The sequence below is a fragment of the Anastrepha obliqua genome, chromosome 1, assembly GCF_027943255.1.
Source record: "Anastrepha obliqua isolate idAnaObli1 chromosome 1, idAnaObli1_1.0, whole genome shotgun sequence".
Lineage (NCBI taxonomy): Eukaryota > Metazoa > Arthropoda > Insecta > Diptera > Tephritidae > Anastrepha > Anastrepha obliqua.
In genome coordinates, this window is record NC_072892.1 from 184,752,650 (window position 1) to 184,768,267 (window position 15,618).

Here is a 15,618-nt window from a genome sequence, read left to right on the forward strand (position 1 = left end):
ACGATTATGAGCTTTTGGCATACCATTCCTCAACCTTCCGCATTGATAAAATTTCAGGTTTGGCATTTAGGACTGTTTTTCTCTTACTAGACAAAACGAAGTGGCTATAAGAAATAGCACTCTTGAAAACTCAACCACCAAAACAACAGAGGATTGTGAAAAGGTTATCTCCCTCCAGGAAATACAGCTACCCAAATAACAACAGCATAAAATCGGTCCTAAGAAATTCTTCATTTCAGAACGAAAAATGTCACTCCCTGAATAGCTCAGCTACATATTATAGATTATGGGTTGCAAATATACGGCAATTACCGAAATCTTCTATATCCATGTTAAAAGAAATTCATAACACCCCATTACGACTGAGGTGAAGTGCTTTTAAAACGAGACCTGTGGAAAATTTACTAGTAGATTGTGTAATCTTAAAAGCCTTATTGAACCCTCAAGGATTAGTTATTACTCTTATTTCTAACCAATCTATCTTCCATACTGCCCCTTTCGAATGTGAAGTTAAAGTCGTCATATAATGTTTCGAGTTCATGCAAGCTAATAGAGTGAAATTTATTATTTGGGCAGATTACAAAACGTTAAAACTGAATTTGACGTCAATAAAAGGATTATCCTCCCGTCTGTTAGAATAATTGCGGATATAATTTTCATCTTTAATGTGATGTAAAAATTGATATCGTGCTATCAAAAGAAATTGACCACTTCTTCCTTAATCAAGGGGAACATAATTGTCTTAACTTCATCCATTATTAAGGGAAGTAAATTACAATAATATAACAACTGCGAATGGCATACTACATAAAAGAAAATCACTTGTACCTATACTTAAAAACCGTTAGGCTGAAGACTATAGTAGTTAGTACCTAGTGTTTAAGTTTATTAATAGGGTGTGTTTAATAAATCAGCTGTTAGTAATTATAGTAATAATCAATTGGTTACGAGCCAAATATACCATATACAACACCCTCTAATACAGTTAACCCGCAATGTAAAGCTAATGTGGGTATCTGGACATTCAGGTAACTACGAAACTTGCACAAAAGTCGCCCTAATATTCGTTCAACGCGGTAGGAATAACATCTACTAAAAATATATATCTGACAGGCTGAAGGAGTCACCTAAAAAACGAATGGTCATCGTATCACGCATGATCACCATCTGACAAGTATTGTAGTATTCAACCCATCTGTCATTGTGCAACGCCAACAACTTAAGCATACATCATATCCTCCTACATTGTACCGCATATCCTGCTACACGCACTTACCAACCTTTCCGTTCCTTCATCATTAAGTCTAACTAATCTCAAATAGTCCATATTCACACTTATATTATTAGCTGACTAAACCTCGTAGCTAGAGCGTATATATCATATTAATATTGTAAATTTAATAATATTTATTTTGTACATTCACATGTACATATACAGACTGTTGTGCATTGAAGAATAAAAATAAACAAAAACATATTTTTATTTTTCCACGGACATTGCTATTGCCAAATTTCTGGCCTTTTCGATAGCATCATTTATATCACCGACCATATAAAAGGCAATCTCCGGCAAGTCATCCATTTCTCCGTCAAGAAGGCGTTTGAAACCCCCCACAGTCTTGTCAACGGATACCAATTTTCCAGGATGTCCAGTAAATACTTCCGCCACTTGAAAAGGTTGTGAGAGGAAACGTTGAATCTTACGAGCGCGTGCCACAATCAATTTGTCATCTTCGGAGAGCTCGTCCATTCCAAGAATAGCAATTATATCCTGTAATTAACGAACTTAATACTCGCAACAAGCTCAAAGCAAACAAAGTTTTTAAGAACCTGCAGTGATTTATACGATTGTAGCGTCTTTTGTACGCCCCTAGCTACATTATAGTGTTCTTCACCCACAATGGTTGGATCCATTATACGTGATGTTGAATCCAAGGGATCCACCGCCGGATAAATTCCTAACTCAGCAGTAGCACGCGACAATACTGTGGTGGCATCCAAATGTGCGAAGGTAGCAGCGGGTGCTGGGTCAGTGAGATCATCAGCAGGCACATAAACAGCTTGAACGGATGTTATGGAACCATTTTTGGTGCTAGTGATTCGCTCCTGCATTGTACCTGATGAAGATGAGAATTTTTGACAAAAAATGTTTAATGAAGCTTCGTTGTTGCTTACCCATATCTGTACCTAAAGTAGGTTGATACCCAACAGCAGATGGTATACGTCCCAGTAGTGCCGAAATTTCAGCACCCGCCTGTGTAAAACGGAAGATATTATCAATGAATAGCAACACATCTTGTCCATCTATGTCACGGAAGTACTCTGCTATTGTAAGACCAGTTAATACAACACGCGACCGTGCCCCAGGTGGTTCATTCATTTGCCCATATACCAAGACTACTTTCGAACTGTCATCTTCGATAGAAATGACTTTGGACTCAATCATTTCCATATAGAGATCATTACCTTCTCGAGTACGCTCACCAGCGCCAACAAATACTGAATAGCCTCCATGTTTTTTAGCCACATTATTGATTAACTCCATAATGAGGACTGTCTTACCTACACCGGCACCTCCGAAAAGGCCAATTTTCCCACCCTTTACATATGGAGCCAACAGATCAATGACCTTTGAAGAGCAAAATTTCAAATAAAATAATATTTTCGGAGGAATTGTAATACGAAATAGACCTTTATGCCGGTTTCTAGTAATGTTGGGCTCACGGTTAAATCTACCATCTCCGGGGGGTCTGCATGTATGAATGAATTGAAATTAGACTGAATTGGACCACGCTCATCAATTGGATCGCCAACAACATTCATGACGCGACCCAAGCATTCTTTTCCCACGGGCACTCTGATTGGATAACCAGTATCAAGTACCCTTTGGCCACGACGCAGTCCTTCCGTACTGTCCATTGCCACGGAACGCACGACACCGCCACCAAGATGATGAAATACCTAAAGCCATTGTTACTTACTGTGTATAAACTTTGTTTGACTTTTCTTTTACCTCCAAAACCAGTTTTCCGCCTGGATAATCTGGTACAATCATTGCATTCATAACTTCGGGAACGTTATCATCAAAAATCACATCTACTATGGGCCCAATAATAGCAGAAATTTTTCCAACCACTGGTGCCTTAGGTCGTATTTTATCTTCTTGTTTAGATATTTTGCCTTTTCCAGTTTTCAGTTGTTCGGCTGTTACATCTTGACATGCTGTTCTTTTGGAATCTGCTTTATCCTGCTCTACTTCTCCAAAACCTCCACAGCCTGCAGATAATGGCCTAGCTTTTTCTTCATCCTGCTCATCTTCGCATTTTTTCGGAGGTGAATAATCTGAGCCGGGTCCCTTTCTTTCATCATGATCGTTGGCATCCGCTTTGAAAATGAGTATCACAACTGTGCTTACGAATGAAGAACTGTTATTTACTTACCCGACGCGGAGAAGTGTCTGAACAAAAATTGCTTATTAAACTTTGGCACACTGAAAAATCTTCCATGTTGTGGTGTTGGAAGAAATGAATGCTTTAAAGCTAGATACATATACACATATGTACACAAGAAAATACTTATATATATTATCAGATAATTATTTACCAAAGGCCGGATGCTGCAAATATCGCAAAAGGCAAGCCATAATTGAAGTAATATATTTAAAAATTGTCGAGAACGTAACTTTACTTATGAGGATATACGTTTTTTGCAACTATTGCTTGACTAAGAAACTTATGATATTATAGCAAAGTAGGTGTGACAAAATATATTTGACGTTGATGTAATATAATAACATTTTAGGGCGTATTATTCATGCAATACATGCACGAGTACATATTAATATTAGTTTTAATATTACATTTTATTGGGTATTAAAGATACGTGCTGAAAAGCACTATCAAATATGAAACGATGGAAAGATGACTAACTCGCACCCAATAAATCTGCGAGTTCCTTTTTCTCCAATAGCTAAAGGAGTGTTCTGACAACTGGAGGGTGAAGCGAGATCTGGCGGAAGGACATCATACTAGAACGATTTCTTGGTTGGTGTATTAGCTAAAGGAGGTGAAATACCATCCTATAAAAGGTAGAAGGTGCAACTAAGCATCCTGGAGAAGTAAAAGCTGACCAGCTGTCCCCAATGGACAGTAAAAACCAAACCCCAGAAATGCACAAAATGCGTACACAAAAAGTTGGTGATTTGGATGTAGAAACTCTTAAGTTTATAATCAAAGAGAGTAACAATGAGATGTTTGAAAAATTAAATGAATAGGTAGTGATGTTGAGCTAAAGAAATAAAATATTTAACGCAGGAGATTGAAAAAATTAAAGCTGAAAAGAATATGGATAAAATAAGACTCGCCGTAAACAAAATTTAATTTTCAACGCCTAACTGTAAATACTTCGACCAAGGAGGATCAATTGCAAAGTGTGCAAGGAAGTACTACGGATAAACAACGCATCGACTGTTAAATCAACAAAGAAAATCTACGAGCGAAATAAAAAAAATGACGGTGCTGGCAGAAATCAGATCAGAAGAACATCGGAGATATCTTCAAAAACTGAAGTAAGCTTGCGGGAACAACAATCTAAGTAAGCTTGCGGGAACAACTTCTATATGAAAACAGACGCCAGAACATTAAAACAGATTATAATACATTGTTAAGTAAAATAAATCAAAAAATCAGAAAACGTCTGTCATAGCAAAGGGATTAACAAAAATAACCTTAAAAGTATTAAACTTGAAAATAATTAAAAAGTGCACAAATTAAAATTAATATTATTTCCTTTAATGTCAATGGCCTTGCAAAAAAATATGCAAACTTGATCCACTTTAGCTTATACATAGTACGAAACGAAATTGTTGAACTGGTTGAAAATGAAGAAACCAATTTGAAAGTATTAGACACACCAACCGCTGTGCTTCTCGTAAATTGCAGCCGCTACTTTATTTTTCGTGAATTTGACAACCGGATGACGTCATTTTCAGGAAGAAATCGCGAAAAACAGCACTTTTGGCGAAATTTTGTAATTTGTGCTTTCACAATTTAACACGCAGCACTTCATTTTTATTAGTTCGTTTAATTTAAAAATCACTAATCTTTTAATCACAATGCTACCAAGCCATTCACTGAATCCATATTTAGAAACAAGTAACTTCTCTTCCTTATGTTTGTTTATCTGCAGGGATGACGTCTCCCTAACTATTGTAGTGTGACATTGTGGGTACAGATGCAACAATTAACTGCGCGGAAAACTTCTACGTCGATAGCCAAGCGGCTATTGAGAGGCTAGAAGCTACCTCTGAACTGGAACTTGAGCGACTCCTAAAATTCGTGAACAGTACGCGTTTCTTGAATGATGTATATTTTCACTAAATAGGACTCTTATCTGGTATCCCTATGGACCAAAATGGCCTATGCGTGGCTTCGGCCAGCCAGTATAACCTAACCTACCCTGATTATTTCAAAATTTTGTAAATATTCGTATTGCCCATTTATTGGTTCTTTAGATTCCAGGAAATAAGATGAAATCAGATTTCGTCAATACTCTAATGTACCACCCGCGAAGTTTTCAAGTTAACAAATAAATAGAACTATACTAAAGGGTAACGCTTAGAAAATGTATTGTTTACTAGCAAACCCGGCCCCCTTCGCTGGGCACACTAAAATAGAATAGATATGGTTTAGAACAGAAAATATATGGTTTTCATATTATTTATTTCTTTATTCTTTATTAAAGCGCTTTGGCATAAAGAATATTTTTTGTTTTTCTATTTGTTTTTGAGTAAATATAAAATATAAATTGAAAATCAGGAAAAAAGAAGATTGCTTTTAAATTTCAAATCAACGCATATGAATAAACAATCGTCTTTTTTCCTGATTATCCATGAATTTTTCGTTTCAATTTATATGTTTTATTAAGCATTGGAGCACGAACACATAATTTCATTCGGATTTCACATTAAATTCTCAAATTTCGTAAGAAATTATTCACTGTTCCAAAATCCACTCCAAAAAAATTCACAAACAATTTTTACATGTTGCCCTTACGTTTTTTCCTTATGGCATCCAAATCAGAAAGAAATATTGACACACTGTCAATTTGACAGTTCAGTTCCGCCCCAAGCGTTAAAAAAGTAAGCGACATTATGGCTGGTTCAAAAGAACGCTGTACCCGTTGCCACTGCTCTGAATTACAACCAAACTTTACGAAACCCATTTTCAATACTTACTTAACAATGTGCATAAGTCTGGTTTAATTCGGTGCAAAAACACGGCGGGTCCACGTTTAGGCATATATTTCGAGACCCCAGTCATCAATAGGTATGAAAATTACCCCGTATTAAAGCACTTATCAACAGCTTTCATTTGATACCCATATTGTACATACACAACCAAAGGTTACCCGGGTCCACGTTTTGACCTATATCTCGAGACCCCAGTCACGTAGCGGCATGAAAAATACTCTGTACTAAGGCATTCACCAACAGCTTCAATTTGATATCCATATTGTACAAACACATTCTAGGCTCCACGTTTTGGTCTCTATCTCGAGACCCTAGTCACGGAGCGGCATGAAAAATACTCTGAACTAAAGCATTCACCAACAGCTTCAATTTGATACCCATATTGTACGTACACGTCCGAAGGTTACCCGGATCCACGTTTTGACCTATATCTCGAGACCCTATGTACCAATAGGTATTCAAACTATACGGAAATCATCTTCAATATCTACTTAACAATGTGTGTAAGTTTGGTTTAATTCGGTTCAAAGACACGGCGGGTCCACGTTTTGGCATATATTTCGAGACCCTAGTCATCAATAGGTATGAAAATTACCCCGTATTAAAGCACTTATCAACAGCTTTCCTTTGATATCCATATTGTACAAACACATTCTAGGGTCCACGTTTTGGTCTCTATCTCGAGACCCTAGTCACGGAGCGGATGGAAATACTCTGAACTAAAGCATTCACCAACAGCTTCCATTTGATACCCATATTGTACATATACATCCGAAGGTTACCCGGGTCCACGTTTTGACCTACATCTCGAGACCCTATCTACCAATAGGTATTCAAACTATACGGAAACCATCCTCAATACCTCCTTAACAATGTGTGTAAGTTTGGTTTAATTCGGTTCAAAGACACGGCGGGTCCACGTTTTGGCATATATTTCCAGACCCTAGTCATCAATAGGTATGAAAATTACCCCGTATTAAAGCACTTATCAACAGCTTTCATTTGATATCCATATTGTACATACACAACCAAAGGTTACCCGGGTCCACGTTTTGACCTATATCTCGAGACCCCAGTCACGGAGCGGCATGAAAAATACTCTGTACTAAAGCATTCACCAAAAGCTTCAATTTGATATCCATATTGTACATACACATCCGAAGGTTACCCGGGTCCACGTTTTGACCTATATCTCGAGCCCTATCCACCAATAGGTATCCAAACTATACGGAAACCATCTTCAATACCTTCTTAACAATGTGTGTAAGTTTGGTTTAATTCGGTGCAGACACGGCCGGTTAGCGAACACACACAAAAAGTTGACTTTATTTTATATATAAGATTTTTTTCAGTTTGTGTCCGAAAAATCCAAATATCTTACGGAACCCTATTTTTTTCCAAAATAAAATGTAATCCATTACTCGTGGATAATGTAGTTTTCGAATGGTGAAAGAATTTTTAAAATCGGTCCAGTAGTTTTTGAGCCTATTCGTTACAAACAAACAAACAAACAAACAAACAAAGTTTTCCTCTTTATAATATTAGTATAGATATATGGTAATATATTACATCGTTACAGCCTACACTTATCGCTAGAAATTGTCATACTCAGTTTGCATACATACTTGAGCCGTATGTACTGGAAAGCATTATGTTATCTTCTTACGAATGACGCAAAGGATCGATAAGAAACATATAGTTAAATTGTGGATAATTATATAAATAAAGAACTGGCATCGCTACTTCTGCATTACAAGGTTAGGGGTCTGAGCTGTTTTTGACAATATGACAATACTAGAATAAAGCGCAAAACTAAATTACATTTTTCCAAGGAATAAGCATAATGGAGCAGAACGAATTTGTTTTGCCCCTCTGACGACACGATCTTTGTAATCCATCAAATACATACATATGTATAAATATAATTGCCACTTACACCCTTTTTGAGTGTTTGGCTGAGCTCTTCCTCCTATTTGTTGCGTGCGTCGTAATGTTGATCCACAAAGGGAGGGACCTACAGTTTTAACCCGACTACGAACGGCAAATATTTTTTAATTAAGAGCTCTTTCGTGATTTGCCAGTGCCTACCGAGGGGCAAACGTTATTAGAAAAAACGTTTTCTTCATTTGGATGCTTCACGGAGGTTCGAACCTAAGCCTTGCAAATGGTAGTCACACACCAACCCATAATTGGTTAAAAATGGCCTAGGTTGGCAACAGTGATTACAATGGATTTTATGAATTACGGCAAATTTTTTGTCCTACGCAAGCACACGCTTGCACTGCTATCGATCACGGTTAGGATTAAATATCCAACCAGTAAATTTGGATTTAAAGGTAATTACAATGGGTATAAATCATTAATAATAAAATTTCAACTAATTTTACTTTGATTTTACTTCAGATAGAAAACAAATAGCATAAACATTTACAATCGAATCGATTTTTAATGACAAATGAGATAAGACATGTAAAGATAAGACATGACATTAAAGGTAAATCCAATGGGTTGTTACGCCACGTATTCGTTATTCAAATGACCACTCCACCCGAAATTAATTAAATATCTAAATACGAAAGAGGGCATTTATGGGTAAATACACAGGGTAGGGTCCATATCCAAGTGTAAGCGTACGTATTTTCTTTTAAATGTATAGTTAAATTTAAAATGAAAATGCCGCATTGGGAAGAAAGTGGATGTGTGTATTATTCTATTATTATTGGTATTATTCATTAAGTTCTTTATTTATATACATACATACGGTTTTACATGCCTTTTCAGAAAAATCCTACTATAGGGCATATTTGTTTCTAAAGATTTGGTTTTTGTGCTCAATGGCAAAACAATAAAACAATACATAACAACTGTTAATAATATTAAGGGTTTTGCGTAAAATCCACAAAGAAAAATTTTTCATATTGTACAAATCACCATTGCTGCGGAAAAAAACACAAGCACATCTTCAATTAGAGACATGCTTCTATTAATGTTAAACGTGCCAAACATTTATTTATATTTATTTTTGAATCAATTAACTCGTTTTATTTTATAAAAGGATATAGTTATACTTGTGTATGTATTTGAAGCGTTTTGTTTGCGTTTTATTACTTACTTATATTTGTACTTACTCAATAAAAGCTTATGTAAATATTTTTCGTGACAACAAGATTCTTTCCAAGGCGAATCTGTACAAGATGGTGGAACTAGAGCGACAATAACAATTACATATATTGGGTTTTTGCAATTTGGTATTTTTAAAGTTAAAATTTCAGTCAGAATGTAAACAAACGAATAAAGAGTCAGTCACTTTGACATTCAAAATACCAAATCGCAAGAAAGAAAACCAATAGTCCCTCTTTTACGTTTCTTTCACTGTTCTAAAAAATTATTTTAATGTTAAAAATAATATCAAAAGAGTTTATAGATTCTTGTGTTGTTATCGAGACAACAAAAAGCATAACAACACAACCAATAGTATCCGCTACAATTGCGTACATAGCACCCTCCCACTTCCACAAACCACAGGACTCGTACTCTTTATACAATTATCTGCATAGGAGCTCACTGAAGATTTCACCACCAGCGGATAGCATATCTCATACACCGAGTCATTCAAACTGGTCTTGCGAAATCCCAAACTATTCAGAGAGCTTGAACTGCGTCCAAACGATCGTCACCTGTGATCGCTACTCAGTTCAGAGAGATGCATTTCGCTCTCGTCGCCTAATGAATGTGCCGCTACGCTTGGAGTAATGCTGGGTCTGCGGTCACGAATACGCCCGGCTGAAATGTCGCTACCCCGTCGAGAACTTTTCAGCGAAATTCTTTCTTGAGAACAAGAACAATGACAAATAATCAGTTTAAAAGCGAAGCGAAAATCCTTCGAAAAGAGTGCATAAATCATTGGATTGACGGCGGAATTGCAGTAACCGAGCCAAAAAAGTATGGAAAAGATAAAGGGATCAATGCAATCCTGACAAAAGGCTCGAATAACGTAGATTGAGAAAAATGGGAGCCAGCAAAAAATAAAGAGACCTACAATGATGGCGAGAGTTTTTGCCGCTTTTGTTTCCATTCGAAAGCGCTTCACTTGTGTTTTGAGGCTTCGGCGTCCGATCTTCTTATTCCGATGTTGTTGCTGTTGTTGCCCGGTTGATGTCCCATAGTGATGACTTATATCACTGATGTTCGATTCGCGACGCTCAATCTCTGGCATACTTTTGCCAACTTGTAGATAACAATTGTTACATTGCTGTTGCTGATAGAGTTTTGTTTCGGTGTCATCGCTGCCTTTGGCTGAGTTATAGTGTACCGCGTAAAGCATACTGGCACTGCTGGAAGGTCGATTCTCACGTAAACCGGCCAAATCGCCACTAGGCAGCTCATTGATGTTTTCACTGGACGCATACGAAACAGATATCTTAATTTTGTCATGATGGAACGGCCGACGAGTGGTATATTTTGAAAGGCGTTCCGGTGATGGAGTGCCTAGTGTGGTGGTGGTGCTCTGTGTGCTGCCATTACTGTGCGTTGAATCCTGCTGGTTCGACCCGCGACCACGGTGAATTCTCAGTGTAAGGCGTTGTTCATCAAAGCGAGAACGGATGCCTTTCGATCCTGCGGAAAGGATAGGAAATGAAAATGAAAATAGATACTAAAAATTCATGTGAATAAATATTGAAAGAGATTTTAAAAGTAGGTCACTTTTACTATTTATGTGGTGTTGTTCGCTGTTTTACTCGAGATTAAGCATTACCACACAATCTAATAAATCTAAGATCTCGCCAAAATCCAGCATATGCTATATATCTTTAAAATAGTTTGAAGATCGTTTTCATAAGGTTCAATTGAATATGTATTCAATATGAGTTTTCACAAAGAAAAGCATCACCTTTAAATATATTATATTTTACTTATAAATTATTTGTGTAAAGTTGATAAAATAAAATTTCAAAAAAAAAATTACTAATAATTCGATAAGTTGAAGTATAAAGTATAAATTACACCGAACCAGAAAAATAAGTTGTGAAATAATTTCTTAAAGAATTATCAAAATAAAATAAAGATGCTAAATGTACAACATCAACATCAATATATGTAAATAATTCTTTTTTGCCTCACATCTTTTCAAATCTAAAGTTTTTTGCCAGAAGTGTGGAGTGACCGAAATTTGATTTAAATTTTAAAATGGATCAAAACGCGTCCTTAATTTGTTAGGCTCAATTTTAAAATATGTAACGGGAACACTGCATCATAAGTAAGATAAATGCTCAATTTGAAAAAATCTTAGAAACATTAGGCCTAGAATCAATAACTGAAAAGTTAATCCTTAGAGTAGTTTATAAAGAATTCAAAATAATCAAGAATGCAATAAATTTTGCAAAAACAGGGATCTTTTTCTCTGGTATCCTCGGTTTAAATAAAATAATTCACAACAAATCATGATATTCCAGCAATTAAGTTTTTAGAATATTCTGATATCCAGGTGTGTACCTTCAATAGTGCAATTATAACTATTTTTAAATACCCAATAATAAATAATATATGCCAAATGTGTAATTTAATTTCACTAGCCTTCAAACACGGAAAATGTGTACTGAAACAAAAAGTTGCTCAATGTAAAAATGAATCTATTAATTTATCCAATAGCTTAGTGTATAACATAGTATATACATATATACATATATAGGAACAATGTGCAAACAAGAACCAAGTGATATACCTATATACGGTTCCATGGGGATAGTACGAAAGGCAATTAACATTGGTGGAATGGACAACAAATAAATGGCCACTATCCACTCTAAACTAGCCATAGTATTAATATATGTTATGCAATAACATAACGGTTGTCTAGTTCACTAGCCTGCCATCTCAGAGTTTGTATATTCGAGTCCCACGTAAAGCACGGTCCTCGCACTTTTCAAAACGTACCTACTTTCCTAGTTTCTCATAAAAAAAAATAAAAATAAAACAATAATTTCATTCCTCAATCCCAACAACCTTATCCTTACAATCCTTACTCCCGCACAAAAGTCAGCGCAGTACTTGCATTGCTAAAACAAAAAAAAGACAAAAGAAAATCACACAGTAATAGCGGCAATAGCGCAGACACACCAAATTTAGCGAAGTCCCATTACCACATTACCAGCATTACCACACAATCTAATAAATCTAAAATCTCGCCAAAATCCAGCATATGCTATATATCTTTAAAATAGTTTGAAGATCGTTTTCATAAGGTTCAATTGAATATGTATTCAATATGAGTTTTCACAAAGAAAAGCATCACCTTTAAATATATTTTACTTATAAATTATTTGTGTAAAGTTGATAAAATAAAATTTCAAAAAAAAAATTACTAATAATTCGATAAGTTGAAATATAAAGTATAAATTACACCCAACCAGAAAAATAAGTTATGAAATAATTTCTTAAAGAATTATCAAAATAAAATAAAGATGCTAAATGTACAACATCAACATCAATATATGTAAATAATTCTTTTTTGCCTCACATCTTTTCAAATCTAAAGTTTTTTGCCAGAAGTGTGGAGTGGCCGAAATTTGATTTAAATTTTAAAATGGATCAAAACGTGTCCTTAATTTGTTAGGCTCAATTTTAAAATATGTAACGGGAACACCTCATCATAAGTAAGATAAATGCTAAATTTGAAAAAATCTTAGAAACATTAGGCCTAGAATCAATAACTGAAAAGTTAATCCTTAGAGTAGTTTATAAAGAATTCAAAATAATCAAGAATGCAATAAATTTTGCAAAAACAGGTATCCTCGGTTTAAATAAAATAATTCACAACAAATCATGATATTCCAGCAATTAAGTTTTTAGAATATTCTGATATCCAGGTGTGTACCTTCAATAGTGCAATTATAACTATTTTTAAATACCCAATAATAAATAATAAATGCCAAATGTGTAATTTAATTTCACTAGCCTTCAAACACGGAAAATGTGTACTGAAACAAAAAGTTGCTCAATGTAAAAATGAATCTATTAATTTATCCAATAGCTTAGTGTATAACATAGTATATACATATATACATATATAGGAACAATGTGCAAACAAGAACCAAGTGATATACCTATATACGGTTCCATGGGGATAGTACGAAAGGCAATTAACATTGGTGGAATGGACAACAAATAAATGGCCACTATCTTCCCTAAACTAGCCATAGTATTAATATACAGGGTTGGCCATATTAAACTGACCCATTGAGTAACCCTATAACTTTTTACTGTAATTTCAGATCAGCTAATGACATACCGCGTTGAAAGCGTCAGTCGAAGGAGATTTATACCATGAAACAGTACACCCCAATAGAACGCGCTGAAATTGTTCAGCTGTACATTCAAAATTCCTTCTCGATTGTAAAAACGCAACGTGCGTGGAGAAAAAAAAATAAAGTGAAAAGTGCGCCGTCAAAGAACGCAATCAAGCAAATGCACAAAAGATTTTTGTCTTCCGGCACTGTGGCTAATACCCGACGTCCAAATAAAAAGCGGCCAAGACGATCTAACGAAAATATCGCGGCCGTACGAGCCATCGCCGCGAACGTCAGGTAATCGTCGTTCTGCTCAGTTGGACATCCCTCGGACCACTCTACGACGTATCATTCGTTTGGATTTGGGGATATTCCCGTACAAAATACAACTAAATCAACAACTGTTGCCGGCCGATAAACCTCGTCGCTTGGAATATGCCAATTTTGTCGTCCGAATGGCCCAAACTGATGAGGATTTTTGGCATCAAATCATTATGAGTGATGAGGCCCATTTCTCCTTGAACGGAATCGTAAATAAGCAAAATTGCCGTTTCTACGCCACTGAAAACCCTCAAATTATTGAAGAGGTACCTCTCCACGACCAAAAAGTTACAGTCTGGTGTGGCATTTGCGCTGATATGGTCATTGGGCCGTTCTTCTTTGAAAATGGTCAACACCAACCATTGACCGTCAATCAAGAGCGTTATCGGGCCATGATAACCGATTTTGTGATGCCGATTGTTCGTGAAAATGGTATGGAGCACTTCTGGTTTCAGCAAGATGGCGCACCACCACACACAGCACGAGCCACCGTCAACTTATTGAAGACTTTGTTCCCTGGCCGTTTGATATCAAAAAGCGGCGATTTTGACTGGCCGCCACGATCACCGGATTTGACGCCACCGGACTTTTTTCTTTGGGGCTATTTGAAATCTAAGGTTTACGTCAACAAGCCAAAGACACTAGGCGCACTTAAGGCCAATATCCGACGGGAAATAGCCGCCATATCGGCCGAGACGCCGGCCAAAACTATGGAAAACGCCGAAAAACGGGCACATTACGCTATACGAGCTAAGGGCGACCACTTGCGCGATATCATATTCAAAAAGTGATGTAAACGAATCTCCTTGAACTAAATTAAATGTTTTTCACAATGAAACACAAAACATATTTTTTTAATAATCACATGGGTCAGTTTAATATGGCCAACCCGTATGTTATGCAATAACATAACGGTTGTCTAGTTCACTAGCCTGCCATCTCAGAGTTTGTATGTTCGAGTCCCACGTAAAGCACGGTCCTCGCACTTTTCAAAACGTACCTACTTTCCTAGTTTCTCATAAAAAAAAAATAAAAATAAAACAATAATTTCATTCCTCAATCCCAACAACCTTATCCTTACAATCCTTACTCCCGCACAAAAGTCAGCGCAGTACTTGCATTGCTAAAACAAAAAAAAGACAAAAGAAAATCACACAGTAATAGCGGCAATAGCGCAGACACACCAAATTTAGCGAAGTCCCATTACCACATTACCAGCATTACCACACAATCTAATACATCTAAAATCTCGCCAAAATCCAGCATATGCTATATATCTTTAAAATAGTTTGAAGATCGTTTTCATAAGGTTCAATTGAATATGTATTCAATATGAGTTTTCACAAAGAAAAGCATCACCTTTAAATATATTTTACTTATAAATTATTTGTGTAAAGTTGATAAAATAAAATTTCAAAAAAAAAAATTACTAATAATTCGATAAGTTGAAGTATAAAGTATAAATTACACCCAACCAGAAAAATAAGTTATGAAATAATTTCTTAAAGAATTATCAAAATAAAATAAAGATGCTAAATGTACAACATCAACATCAATATATGTAAATAATTCTTTTTTGCCTCACATCTTTTCAAATCTAAAGTTTTTTGCCAGAAGTGTGGAGTGACCGAAATTTGATTTAAATTTTAAAATGGATCAAAACGCGTCCTTAATTTGTTAGGCTCAATTTTAAAATATGTAACGGGAACACTGCATCATAAGTAAGATAAATGCTCAATTTGAAAAAATCTTAGAAACATT

General features: G+C 35.8%; 2 protein-coding genes across 2 annotated transcripts in view; both read right to left on the reverse strand.

The window, feature by feature from the left end:
• Positions 1–1,422: 1,422 nt before the first annotated feature.
• On the reverse strand, positions 1,423–3,707 carry LOC129244128 (ATP synthase subunit beta, mitochondrial-like). The gene is made up of 7 exons (XM_054881746.1): positions 3,604–3,707; positions 3,441–3,539; positions 3,014–3,384; positions 2,692–2,961; positions 2,176–2,629; positions 1,831–2,117; positions 1,423–1,771 (listed from the first exon to the last, which is right to left on the reverse strand). The coding sequence occupies exons 1-7, from the start codon at positions 3,641–3,643 to the stop codon at positions 1,481–1,483; spliced, it is 1,812 nt and encodes a 603-aa protein (XP_054737721.1). The 5' UTR covers positions 3,644–3,707; the 3' UTR covers positions 1,423–1,480.
• Positions 3,708–9,148: 5,441 nt separating this feature from the next.
• Positions 9,149–15,618, reverse strand: part of LOC129244107 (octopamine receptor Oamb) — a 64,079-nt gene continuing 57,609 nt past the window's right edge. The window contains exon 5 of the mRNA XM_054881731.1: positions 9,149–10,867. Within this exon, the coding sequence (XP_054737706.1) occupies positions 9,924–10,867 (944 nt within the window). The 3' untranslated portion in view covers positions 9,149–9,923. The remainder of the gene's footprint in view (positions 10,868–15,618) is intronic.

What these genes read in the sequence shown, in the direction of transcription:
- LOC129244128 (XM_054881746.1), bottom strand. Translation starts at nt 3,643, where the DNA reads ATGGCTTGCCTTTTGCGATATTTGCAGCATCCGGCCTTTG. An exon ending in TACTAGAAACCGGCATAAAG is followed by an intron (nt 2,630 to 2,691) that starts GTCTATTTCGTA and finishes TGCTCTTCAAAG; the next exon opens with GTCATTGATCTGTTGGCTCC. An exon ending in AATCGTATAAATCACTGCAG is followed by an intron (nt 1,772 to 1,830) that starts GTTCTTAAAAAC and finishes CGTTAATTACAG; the next exon opens with GATATAATTGCTATTCTTGG.